Source organism: Oryctolagus cuniculus, chromosome 2 (genome assembly GCF_964237555.1).
Source record: "Oryctolagus cuniculus chromosome 2, mOryCun1.1, whole genome shotgun sequence".
Taxonomy (NCBI): Eukaryota; Metazoa; Chordata; class Mammalia; order Lagomorpha; family Leporidae; genus Oryctolagus; species Oryctolagus cuniculus.
The window spans coordinates 162565063-162578935 of NC_091433.1; the positions used below are offsets into that span (position 1 = coordinate 162565063).

General features: G+C 42.4%; 1 protein-coding gene across 1 annotated transcript in view; it reads left to right on the forward strand.

Annotated features, from left to right (window-relative positions):
- SLC8A1 (solute carrier family 8 member A1) overlaps positions 1–13873 on the forward strand; it is a gene marked incomplete at its 5' end in the record, with an annotated part of 321098 nt that overhangs the window by 257630 nt on the left and 49595 nt on the right. The window contains 2 exon segments of the mRNA NM_001170958.1: positions 2749–2879; positions 7376–7475. Of these exon segments, the coding sequence (NP_001164429.1) occupies positions 2749–2879; positions 7376–7475 (231 nt within the window).

The window sequence follows — 13873 nt, forward strand, 5'->3', positions numbered from 1 at the left end:
AAAGGAACCTCTTATTTAATGAGTACAAATTTCATAAGTACAACTTTAGGAATATAGTGATTCTTCCCACCATACTCACCAACCCACCCCTACCCCAACCTTACCTCCTCCTCCCTCTCCCATTGCCAGTCCCATTCTTCATTAAAGAAAAAAAAAAATAAACTGTTCCTCAACAGTCAAGATAGGGCTGTTCAAGTCATTGCTTCTCAAAGTGTCAATTTCACTTCTACAGGCTTCCTTTCAGGTGCTTTGTTAGTTATCACAGAGCAGGGAGATCATATGGTATTTGTCCCTTTGGGACTGGCTTATTTCACTTAGTGTGATGTTTTCCAGACTCATCCATTTTGTTGCAAATGACCAGATTTCTTTTTTTTTTTTTTTTTTTTACCACTGTGTCCAAAGAGTACATATTCCAAGATTTCTTTACCCAGTCTTCAGTTGACAGGCATTTAGGTTGATTCCATGTCTTAGCTATTGTGAATTGAACTGCAATAAACACAGGGGTGCAGATTACTCTTTTATTTGCTGATTTCATTTATCTTGGACGAATTTCCAGGAGTGGGATGGCTGGGTCATATAGTAGGTTTTTATTCAGATATTTAAGGTATCTCCAAACTGTTTTCCATGGTGGTTTTACCAGTTTATATTCCCACCATTAGTGGATTAAGGTGCCTTTTTCCCCACATCCTCACCAGCATGTGTTGTTTGTTGATTTCTGTATGAAAGCCATTCTAACTGGGGTAAGGTAAAACCTCATTGTGGTTTTGATTTGCATTTCTCCTACAGCTAGTGATCCTGATCATTTTTTCATGTGTCTGTTTTGGATTTCCTCTTCTGAAAAATGTCTAAATTCAAATTGCTACCCAAGTTGTAGGACTACTTCTGGGAAAACACTTTTTTTCACTATAAGCCTTCAAAACATACATATTTAGCCAGCATTTTGGAAAAAGACACTAATATACCCTGCTGCTCTGAAAACTACCAATGTCATTCTAGGCTCAAGGATCTGAAAGCAGAGGAATCAAAATATGATTGATTTGAGCAATGTGTAAATTGAATTTTACATATCTCAGCCAACCCCATTAACTGGGTACACACAATTTTGCAAGGAAAAAGAGATTCCAATCAGAATCCTTTGCCTCCCCTTGGGTCATCACATCCCAATCCTAGTATAGTATAAGAACTATTGCTACTTTTACAGCTCAGTTTTTTTGTTTGTTTGTTTGTTTTTGTTTTGTTTTGTTTTGTTTTGCTTCTGCTAACAGTCAACAGCTTTTGGGCAGTCCAAAATCATTTATATTTAATCTTCATTTAGTGTATTTGGTGACACTGGAGTGGGAAAGCAGATTGTAAAATATCCTCTTAGGAAAACACTATTAAATACATACTAAAGAATTAATTGACAGGCTCTATTCTGCTCTTGCCTTTCATTGGTGTTGACCCTTGATATATAAAATACTTACAGCTAATCTTGGCACATCTGCCACCTGCCCTTACTGTGAACAACTCTCTTAGGAACTCTGCAACAATGACTAGAGCCATGAATGGGGCTAATATCTCTTCCTCATGAGATACAGTAGGGTCCCTCAGCAGAGTGAGCCTTTGGTCTTCAGAAAGTATGGGCGGTGTAGCGCCCTGCAGAAGCTGATATCTATGTGTAGAAGGCAGAAAGCCTGGGCAAGAAGACCCTCTCGTTTGCACGTCTTCTCAGTCAACACACTCCTATTGGAGGAAAGCAGTCTATCTGGAGTCCTGGAGGTGAGGGCAGCAGGGCCGAGGTCTTCCCTTGGAGATGATGTTCATTCCACTTGACACTGATGGGAAGTTGCCCATCTTGTTCCAGCATCCTGAGCCTGAAGGATAAGGCTGATTACATGACGAATACTTGGCCTTCCCACGTGCCTGGCCTGCTCGCTCTGTAATTCAGCCTAATGAACTTCAAGCAGTGAGAGCCAACCGTGAGCTTCCCCTCGTTAAGGGACTCAGGTCTGTTAACATCTTAGCGCCCACCCACTAGCTTCTCCTGGTGTGTGCCAGATGTGGTGGTTTTGCATATAATTGCACTCACATATTGAATGCATGGTAATACCCTACAGGCTCCACCCTCGACCTCCCTGTTTACTCAGCAAGGTCAAGGTTTTCCTGACATAGTTCAGCCTTGTACCAGAGAAAGGGAGAACTAGAGCTTCCAGCATCGAGTGGATGTTTTACTGCTTAACTTTCAACAGAGGCTCTTGGCAAGAGAGAAGCTAAGATCAGAATGTCCTTTCTGACACCTCTTTGTCCTTGGGGAATTTTCTGTGGCCTCAGAAAATGGAGAGGATGAGGCCACAGTCCTCCATCCCGCAGGGTCACTCTAGGATTTTTAATTGTATTTCCCTTCGGGCACATGCTGATGTGTACAAACAGGAAGCTGAACCCACATCACAGGGAACTGCTAGGTGATTCCTTCAGCCCAGAAAATATGCAAACCGACTGTGTCTCAGTGACCCACCCCTATGCAATACTTTTCCTCATCTGCACTTCCACATGAGCTTAATCAATATAATCTCTTGCTGTCACAGTGATATGCTGCCCAATACAACAAATCTCTGACCAATTCTCCCCTCCAGACCGCAACTTTAACCAAGGGGCAGTTTCTAGATCTTTTGGGGCTTCCTTCTTCATTGTTTATTTTTTGTAGCAGGATCCAGGGGTTTCCAAATACAAAGGTGTGCATTGTTCACTGTCTTGCCTTCCCTTTCACAGAGGAATATGATGACAAACAGCCACTGACCAGCAAAGAGGAAGAGGAGAGGCGCATTGCAGAAATGGGGCGCCCCATCTTGGGAGAACACACCAAGTTGGAAGTGATCATTGAAGAATCCTATGAGTTCAAGGTATGCCCACCAACACTGCCCACCCAGAGACGAGGCACACCCTGGGAACGAGACCATTCAGAGTGTTGACCCGAGATGTAAGATCCATTTGGAAAGAACCATAGATTTGATTTCAGAAATTTGCTCATTAATTGAGAGGCCTTCAGACTAAATCGGGTTTACAGAGTTAGCAGGGAACTAAGAGATCCCGTAAACAGATAGCATCAGGGATGAGGCCCAGCAGGTGGCATTTGTCACTGCACAGAATCAGAGGGAAGGCTTGGTCTGAAGCAATAGCAAGGAAGACATACAGGTGTTTTGTGTGTGAAAAAGTCTGTTTGAAAAGTCTATGTTTATTGGAAGCAGAGCATTCACACTACTGAAAAAAAGGAGGCTTTTGTTTTAGAAGGGGGAGAGTAATCTCTCCCAGTGGAACATCCCATTGACGAGCTCTCATTAGATTTAGCCACTTTAGTGCAGTCAACATACTGAAGGTTCAGTGCCTACAACCAGCATTTATACTTGAGCTGATAAAATTGCATTCCCAGTTCTCCAGGTAATGAAAGTCATTTTTTCAGAGGTTGAAAACATAGGCCTTGCGGTGAGCTTATGACTTTGAGGTGAAAGTTCCTATTGACCTTTAGCTGCCCCTTCTGCTCCCCACCCCCACCTTTCAGCCTTTCTCACTCTGAGATCTTAAGAGGAGCCACACCTCTCTGCTGCAGTGGGACAGGAAAAGTACGTCCTCTCTCTTCCTTTCCAGCATTACAAACCCACAACAAAGCAGGATTTTCCTCACTTATTTTTCAAAAGCAAACTCTGCTCCTGTTTGAAAAACCAGACTGAAGGTTCCAAAAGGGGGAATCAGGGCACCACCAACTTAGAAGCCTCAGTATTTCCTCTGGAGCGTGGGTCTGTTATTTTTTAAACCTGGTTCACAGATTGAGGTGCCTGATAGGAGACAGGTGAAAGCCAAATCTCTTTGCAATTAAAGTGGATTTTTGAAAAGATAAAGTGTAAGCCGGCGCCGTGGCTCAATAGGCTAATCCTCCACCTTGCGGCGCCGGCACACCGGGTTCTAGTCCCGGTTGGGGCGCCGGATTCTGTCCCGGTTGCCCCTCTTCCAGGCCAGCTCTCTGCTATGGCCAGGGAGTGCAGTGGAGGATGGCCCAGGTGCTTGGGCCCTGCACCCCATGGGAGACCAGGAAAAGCACCTGGCTCCTGGCTCCTGCCAGGATCAGCGCGGTGCGCCCGCTGCAGCGGCGGCCATTGGAGGGTGAACCAACGGCAAAGGAAGACCTTTCTCTCTCTCTCTCTCTCTCTCTCTCACTGTCCACTCTGCCTGTCAAAAAAAAAAAAAAAAAGATAAAGTGTAATTACTCTATCTCCTTTGGGCCACTGAGCGTCTATTAACTCCTCCTTTTACTCATTCCCGTAATAAGAGGAGACAGCACGTACAATGGAACCAGTGTTTGCTAGGCAGACCGTAAGAACCCATCTATTGTTTTATCTGGAACGTGGCTCAGTGAATATCCATGGACTAGCCTGTAATTCCAGAGATACAAGGATTTCAGACTGCCCATGTCTTTGGACCAATCTGTTGCTCCTTTGTTCAAGCATGTCCAATCTCTTTCATGCATCCTTTCTTCCCCCGTCGAATCAGAGAGCCTCGTGCCACTTACTGCAGCAGAAATTCTACAAGCAGGCATTTCCAGAGCAAGCTTGCCCTTCCCTGGGTTCTCACAGGGAGTGGTTTATTCTTTCTCTCATGAGATAACCCCCAACCCTGTCCTTCCATGCACCCAAGCTAGGAAGAGAAATCACAGTGATTTCCTTGAGTAAGGCATGGCTCAATCTTTGTTGCATACAGATCCCTCTTTGACAACCTGAGAATTTGGAAGTCCGCAAGTCTCTACAAAAGTACAGTTGTTGGGGGTACTTACCCTCCTAGACTAGCTTCCCAGACCCTTTGCTTTCATCTCCTCAGAGTTCACCAGTAACTGTTGACATCTACAGGGCATCTTACAGGCCTGTTTCTGAAATGGCCCCGATTATCTGTTTCTAAAAAAAACCTATTTTTAAAATCCAATGCTAGGTGGGTGATATTGTGGCATAGCAGGTTAAGTTGCCACCAGTGACACCAGCATCCAATATGGGCATCAGTTTGGGTCCATGCTGCTCCATTTCAGGTCCAGCTACCTGCTAATGGCCTGAGAAAAGTAGGAGAAGATGATCCAAGTGTCTGGGCCCCTGCACCCATGTGGGAGACCCAGATGAAGCTCCTAGCATTGGCCTGGCCCAGCACTAACTGTTGTAGCATCTGGGGAATAAACCAGTAGATATAATATCTCCCTCTTTATCTCTCCTTCTGTATAATTCTGACTTTCAAATAAAAAAAATAAATCTTTTTAAAGTAATTCTTGTTTTCAGCTCCCAGAGATGATTAGAGAACCAGACCTGGGTTCCACCTCATAATTCCCCACTCTGCTTTTGCACTGAGTTCTATGCTGACTAAAGGCATAGCTTTACTAACACTCATTGCTGATGGTGAAGTTTACACATTTTCTTGGAACCCTAGTGCAGCAGAGGCTGATCACTGATATTTAGGATGACTGGCATCCAGGTAAATATAAAGAATAATGTCTGAGTTCAGGTGTCTGAACTTCAAATTCCTTTTCATTCACTAGCCTGTTTCCCACAGGTCAAAGAAGGATATATACATATGCAAATTATGTCCTAGGAAAAATCTGTCATGGTTCCACAGGATTAACATGAACTGATGTTTTAACTACCATGGGTTTTGTGCTTATTTAAATATTTAGTTTATCTTTAAAATTGTTCTTAGGCATTTCTTGAGAAAAGTTTATGTTAAACTGTTAGACAGTTTATCTGTTCTGTTGTTTATCTCTCACATGATGAGATTCTGTTCTTTGGCTTCCGCACAAATAGTGCCCCTTGGAGAGACCCACCCCAAGTTTCCATTACACATAGGAAAAATCAAGGTCATTTCTTGTTCTGTTCCACACAGCACTTTGAATTGGCTTCACCAAGATGCTCAGAGTACTTGATGAGATATGGCTGAATTGAGAGAGAAGAGGCAGATGCTTGTCATGTGTTTCAAGTTATGGTAGCCAACAAGAGTGACTGCTACAGCTATTATCAGGGGCACCAGCATGTCTAGATACCAGGCTAGAAGCTAATAGGTCACCACCCTAAGGACATGCAATCCAGCCAAGAATAATGCTGCAAATACAACTCGAGCCAGTTGGAGATGGGCCCTTTCATATTTATCTCCTCAGTGTTTCAAGTCAATTCCTGTGACTCTTCTTGAACTAACATGCTTAGTAATATAATTTGATTTGTGCCTTTTATACAAGCCCCCTCACGCTGCATTTCCCTTACCCCAGTTAGCTGATAAAATGCTGCCTCTCGAGACATAGTCAGTTCAGGTACACTGTGTTAAACGTGTACAGATTTCCAGCTGAGACAAATAATACATGTTTTCTGCCTCTTTGCAATGAGTGGAAGTTCGAGGATGCCTTGACAGTAAGTGTGTGCGGATGTTGGGTAGACTAGTCAATGTCGTCGTTTCTCTGGAAGAGTCGCTTCATGGTCCTGGAAATGAGCCTTCTCCCTGTAGCTGCCGTGATTTGTGATAGTGCTTTGAGTACACCTGCTTACTTAGTTTGCTTGTGAAGGCTTGACTGCTCCTGTTGTTCTGTCAACTGAGTTTGGAACACACAGAGTGTTAATTGTACAAAACGAAGTGCTTAAAAAGTTGAAAGAAAAACAAAGGGCAAGCAGTGTGGCCCAAGTAAAGCATGGTAAAGGTAATTTGATGCAAGGTAAACTGCGGTGTTCCCTAAACCATAATAATCAAACTACTTTGTTTTGTCTTATCCTGTATTTTCTTGTTTGCAACAGGAATTGGCTGAGAGTGGAACTGTAACAGCTATGAGGCTGACCAGATGGGTAGCCAAAGAAAAATCCTTTACTGATGATCATGCAGCAAGCAACCTTGAAACTCTGTTACTGGGTGGCATTTCACCAATAACCCCCCCCCCAAATTAACAAAAAAATATCAATTTTTGGTTTTAGAATCTGTTGTTTCCCATAATTCACAGATATGTCATGTTGGCAGGGTGTGCCTTAATTCAATTGCAGGTAGTACACTAAAATGAGACAAGTAGAGAAGCAAATCTCATAAAGCATTGGAGGGGAATGGAAGGACCTTTGCAACATTTGTTATTCTGAACACAGAGGCTGTTCCTCATTGGCCACCAGTCAGTGAGGACGCTTGTATTTGCTATAGAGAAGTTTCCATTTCAGAATGTCTCCAACTAATGACAATGCTTGTCTGCATAATCGTAATAGTGTTTGATGCCAATGCAGTTGTTCTGAACCTAACATCTGCTACCCTTTATAGAACTCTGGGGGTTCAAAACCAACAAGGTCTTAGAGTACCCCAAGCCTTAATAAACGCAGCAGTCTTATCTTATTCTTTTTAACATTTCTAGAGTACTGTGGACAAACTCATTAAGAAGACAAACCTGGCCCTTGTGGTTGGGACAAACAGCTGGAGAGAGCAGTTCATTGAAGCTATCACTGTCAGTGCTGGTGAGTACCTTTCTCTGTATGTCATAAGTTAAAATGGCCCATTTGGAACTGACTTTTCCCATTGTGATGACTTGGTCAATGGCAAAGCATCAAAAAAAATCCATGGTAAAATTTAAAGATAAATAAATGCATCTGTTACATATGTACACATTTTGGAGACTAAAATAGACTATCTCAGTGCAGCAAATTTCTTCAAACATGACATCTTTCTTGATGTTGCATCTGTCTCTTTCTGGAAATAGATGAGATAAATTTCAAGCCTTTTGTGTCCCTAATTCACTAATGGTCCATCACAAGTCTTTGTCTGGAAAAGGCCTTGGAAGAAGCAGAGGGGCCAAGTTGTCGCTCCCCCTCTTCGTGGAGGAACGACACAGGACCCTGCGCTGTTCTTTCGTCTGCTCGGCCCTCCCCGGGTTTGCTGCTGGTTCTTCCCGGGTTGGCTACTATCCCTTCCACCTCCGTGGAAGGGCAGTTCCCCCTGGCCGCATTCCCCACTTCCGCAGGGGAGCGGCACACCGCCGGCCGGGTCTCTCGGGGGCTGCACGGGTTCCCTTAGATGTTCCCCATAGATGTTCCCCGTGCATGCCGTTTCTCTCCTCCTTTATAGTCGTCCTCCGCCAATCCCAACTCGGCTGCCCACACGCCGAGTACGCTGCTCTCCAATCAGGAGCAAGTCCTACAGTTAATTGGTTGAACTGGAGGCAGCTGTGCGGAAGCTGTTTTCTCCTCTCCCAGCGCCATATTGTGGGAGAGCAGATGCATAGAATAAGTCTTAATTCGAGTAACTTAGTCTAGTCCGGATTGCTCCCCACACAAGTGAAGGTCAGAAAGAAAGGAGGGAAATCATAGGTGCAAAAGGAAAGCGTCCAGGTGATTTGCCTCGGCCATCTGCATCATTGTATGCTCTCTGCAACAGTGTTTAACAACTGTCTGCTTGCACTGGCTCTAGAGGTGGAAATAGAAGCACACTCTGTTTCTTCCTGCACACACAACAGTGCAGTGTCTTATTTAGAAAAATCCTGCAAAATGAAGTGTTTTTCAAACTCAAGGAGACAGCAACCCGAGGGATTTAAACACGGAAAAAAGTGTCCCCTTTGTGGGCTGTCAAAACCTTGTCCACTCTCTACGTGATTGTGTAAACACAGAGGAAATCCCCTCTCGAAGATGCATGAAAGCAACCATATCCTGGGATTTTTGTTGATGTTCTTCTGGTCCATCTGCTCTGGCTCTTTCTCTTTAAAGATCTGCACAGGCCCATCTTCTCATGTTGCAGCTGGTGCACGAAGTTGGAGTTTGCTCAGTGGTGATTACCAAACTGTAAAATGTAGAGACACATCACTGACAGTTGGGCCATGACTTCTAACACAGCCCCCCTTTTCCAGTCTGCAGTGGGATAATTTGACAGATATCTCAAGTACTGTAGAAACAGAGTGGTTAAAAAAAGGTGCCTTTTAATATTAGTGCTGTTTATAATCATGCTTTGATTTCTTGAAGTTCAGTATACAATGGGATTTATGAACATTAAATAGGGGTAACTTCCTTGGAGAGTGGGTTTGAAATTTACACCTAAGCTCTAATAGGAGAAGGAAGCTCCCTCTTTATGGCTTATGCATCTCTGTAATTGTAAGTTTAGCATCTGAGGCATGGGCTATACTGATTCTTCATAGAGAAAAGAAGTGAACAGACAAAAACTGCTGTTGATGCCAATACTAGACAACATGAAAAATAACCAATTTGTCTTCTGATCCTTGACATATTAGAATTGAAAATCAATTAAAACAACCAAGACTTAGTGAAGCACTCCTAATAGCTTCCAGGTTTCTCTTGGCTGCAGACAGATGAACATTTGTATAATGACCAGGTACTGATCTCATTCATTCATTTTCCTACATAACAGTCATTGTGTTTGGTGCCAGGATTTTGATAGTGAATGAACAAATAGCCCTGCCCAAGTAAAGCTTACATTCTAATGGAGGAAGCAGCAAGTAAGATGACTAAGTTAAAATGTATGTGTGATGGGGGCCTGTCATGGAGAACAAGGAAACTATGCAGGGAAGCTTTCATAGGGTTGCAGTTTTAGCCAAGATTGACAAGATGACATCGATGCAGACAGGAAGGCCTCAGTTGCTTTCTTGGCTGAAAGTGCCCCGGCCACCTCTCTGGGAGTGATGGTGTCATAATTTCATGATGGGACTAACTCCTGCCCACATGTTTTTTCACTGTGAATGAAAGAAATGCAAAGGCCCTCCAGTGTTCTTATTGGTTATACTGTGTATCATGTTTTATGTTTCTAAATGATTGCTTGGTGATAAGGCACAGTTGCTTAGAAATTTGCAGACCTCTGAGTAAACTGACTTTATAATTTTGAAACACAAACTATCAGAAAGACACACTCATAGTTTATAGGCATTAAATGGCAAACACATAGTTGAAAGGCAGTTTAAAAAACCCAGTGTTTGTCATTATGATTACATTTAAGTGTCTAAAGAATGTTAATATTCTTAGGTCATTAAACAGACAATAAAATTTGTAAAGCAGCATTTATTGAAGAGAGACTTGCATTGGAATTTAAGATTTCATGGCCAAATAGAATCAAAAGATTTGCCTTATTAAAAATATTAAATTGCTTCTAAAGGGCTCTACTGAGAGACTTTTTTTCCCAAGCAATTTTCTGTGCAAAATTGAGTCTATATATCTTGCTAAACAAAAATGAAATTTTGTAAATAGGATTTTCTTCTCTAATTTTCAAACTAGGTAATCCCATGTCAGCCATTTTGTTCCTCTGCTTTTCTTTAATTCCACAGCTTAGGCCTCCTATAACTACAATGTTTCTGTGCTCCCAGTTTTTTTGTTTGTTTGTTTGTTTGTTTTTTTAAGATTTATTTACTTAAAAGTCAGAGTTACACAGAGAGGGAAGGAGAGGCAGAGAGAAAGGGAGGGAGGGAGGGAGGTTTTCCATTTGCTGGTTCACTCCCCAGATAGCCACAACAGCCACAACTGCACTGATCCGAAGCTAGGAGCTTCCTTCAGGTCTCCCACGCATGTGCAGGGGCCCAAGGACTCGGGAAATCTTTCACTGCTTTCCCAGGCCATAGCAGAGGTGCTCCCAGTTCTTAAAGATCTGTATTTGAAGAGTCAAAGGATTTGTGAGACTCCAGAGATGAGGAAAGGATTCAATAGCCATGTCCCAGTGCTTCTTCCGTGGCTTCTTGTGTCCAGCACTGGGAGCATACAGCAATCAAATGACTATCAGAAACTTGCAAGGCAAGTCTGCCAATACCGAGTGAAAGTTGCACTCTCTTGCTATGCCTGGGGCCTGAGTACACACAGATACACATGTAGATCAAATATATACACAGATATCCATGCTTATGTGCAAGCATGTGATCACAGAGAGGCACCTACACAAATACCCACAAATACCTGCATGCACAGACCAGACACACAGACACAAAACACCTGAACACAGAGATACATGCATGCACCCTAGATGGTACGTGTTTGGATGTTTGAACTGCAGCTTAAAATGTGAAGATTTGTTGTCTCCTTCCAAAATATTTCCTATCTCCTTGAGGAGGGTGTTGATTTTGTAAATAGCAGAGGGAAGTATTTGTTTTCCTCAGTGCATCATAGGCTTCTTCTGCCTGGTAGGTAGTGACAGGTGTTAAGGAAAATCAGCTTACTGCCTGTCTTTTACCTGATAACTTTAAATGCCCAGCACTAAAGGTTTTTACAAAATTCCTTTTCTGTTGACATAGATTTTACATATCTAACATAGTATCTAATGACATCTTCATAATGAAAATACAATTAAAAATGGCAAAAAAGTGGCCAACATTGTGGTGCAGCAGGTTAGGCCAGCGCCTGCAATGCCAGCATCCCATATCAGAGCCAGTTCAAGTCCCAGCTGTTCCACTTCCAGGCTATTTAGCTTCCTGCTGGTGTTCCTTGGAGGGTGGCAGGAGAAGGCCCATGTGCTTGGACCCCTGCTACCCATGTGGGAGACCTGGATGGAGTTCCAGACTCCTGGCTTTGACCTGGACCAGACCTGGTCATTGCTGCCATCTCTGTCCCTAATAGTGCCTTTCAAATATTATTTTTTTTAAAATCCCTACTTGCACTCATGATTCTGACTCTTTGTTTGGCATAACCTTCACAAATTACTTGATATTCTTGATTTTTAGTTTGATCACTGGAATGAAATGCTTAGACCAGGCTAGCTCCAGGATACCACCTGCTATTGAAGTTCGGAAGCTCTGTCGATGGCCCTGAGTCCTACAGTATCCCTGATGGTATCTTGTTTCACAGAACATCTGTGTTAGCAATGGGAAAGCAGACCCTACCCATCTACCTGGCTTGCCTTAAGTAAATATTCAGGACAATACCGCATACTCGCCACATCTCTTCTCCTAGAATAAAACAGAAAGGAGGACAAAGAGTAGCCCCAAAGAAAATCAAGGGAAAGGATGGTGATTCAGAAGTACTTACTCCTCTACATGTTGTGTAATTGAAACTCAGAAATATCAGTGGAATCACCTACAGTACAAAGGAAGAATTCAACTTGAGGCCAGGCTGGAGCCTGCAGCTGACCTGTCCCCACTCACTATACCTCACAGAAGTGACCCAATTTTGGCTAAATAAGGGGAGAGCAAAGTCTCCCAAGCCTACCAAACCAATGCAGAGACTACTTCAGTTTGGGGGATGCTCTGTCATCAGTCCATCAGACCTTCATCCATGCATGCTCTACGGATTAATAAGTGTTCTCAAATTATTTAGTGTTAAAAACTGTCAGCGGTACCTCTGAACAACAATTCACTTGAAGAATTACCAGCCTGATCCATTCCCGTAGTCCCAAATAATAAAAATAGTACTCAAATGAGTTTCAAGGGATTGCTGGTCTTTCCCTGTGATGTTATTGATTATTTATGTAGGTTTTAACATACTTAGAGTAACTTTGACACCTAAAAAAATTAGGGATAAAGATTGAATAGCGATTGTTTGAAGTTCTAACAGGAGATGTGAACAATACTGCTACCATCTGACTTAGCTCTCATTCATATATATATATATATGTACATAAATATATATGCATATAAATACATATTTATGTATATAAATACTTATATCTGTGCTAGAGAATGCATCTAACATGGATGATAAAGAAATCATTTATTTTATAAAACATATGTTAGGACATTTGGCTTCCTTGGAGATGAGTTCAAATGTCAATGAGTCTTCAACTCTTTTAGCCTAGCATATAAGAAAGCAGTCAAGACACCCACATCCCATATAGAGTGTCTAGAGTCGATACTCTGGCTCCTGGCAACAGCTTCTTCTTGATGCTGATTCTGGAAGGCAGTAGTGATGGGACAAGTAATTGAGTCCCTACCATTCCCATGGGAGACCCTGTATTGAGTCCCCAGCTTTACTGTGGCCCAGCTCCGACTGTTGCAAGCACTTGGGAAGTGGACCAGTAGGTGGCAGCTCTCTATGTTTCACGCCTCTTAACTGAGATTATTTTCAAAACAGAAAGCCAGCTAGTTGTGTGGGCCTAGACAAGTCCTGTAACCTTGCCTGTGAATTGAAAGGACTGGAATAGACAATCTTGTGAATTATCTTTGTGACACAGAAATGTGAACAGAGGACTCGGAGATACCAGGATCTCCATTTTCTTTTTTTCTGTTTTTTTTTTTTTTTTTTTTTCTCCAGAAACCTTTTATTTAAGGAATACAAACTTCATATATTTCATAATTACAGTTTTAGGAACATGGTGATTCTTCCCACTGTACCCATTCTCCCACCCCTTTTCCTCCACCCTCTCCTATTCCCATTCTCAATTGTTACTAAGATCTATTTTCAATTAACTTTATACCCATTTGATTAATTCTATGTTGAGTTCAACAAATAGTATGAAAAAATAACTGTTCCTCAAGAGCCAAACCAGGGCAGTTCAAAGTCACTGCTTCTCAAAGTGTCAATTTCCCTTCTGTAGATTGCCTTTTAGGTGCTCTGTTAGTTATCACAGGTCAGGGAGAACCAATGGTATTTGTCCTTTGGAGACTGGATTATTTCACTAAGTATGTGGTTTTCCAGTTTCATCCATTTTGTTACAAACGACCAGATTTCATTTTTGGGGTTTTTTATGCCTGTGTAGTATTCCATAGTGTACATATCTCACAATTTCTTTATCCAATCTTCAGTTAATGGGCATTTAGGTTGATTTCATATCTTAGCTATTGTGAATTGAGCTGCAATAAACATGGAGGTACAGATAACACTTTAATATGCTGATTTTTTAAGGGAAAGCGTTTATTGGGGGAAACACAACAGACCTGAGGGAAGGAGGGAAGAGGGAAAAAGAGAAGGAGAGTGTAAGAGAGAGAGTGAGAGAAAAAGGT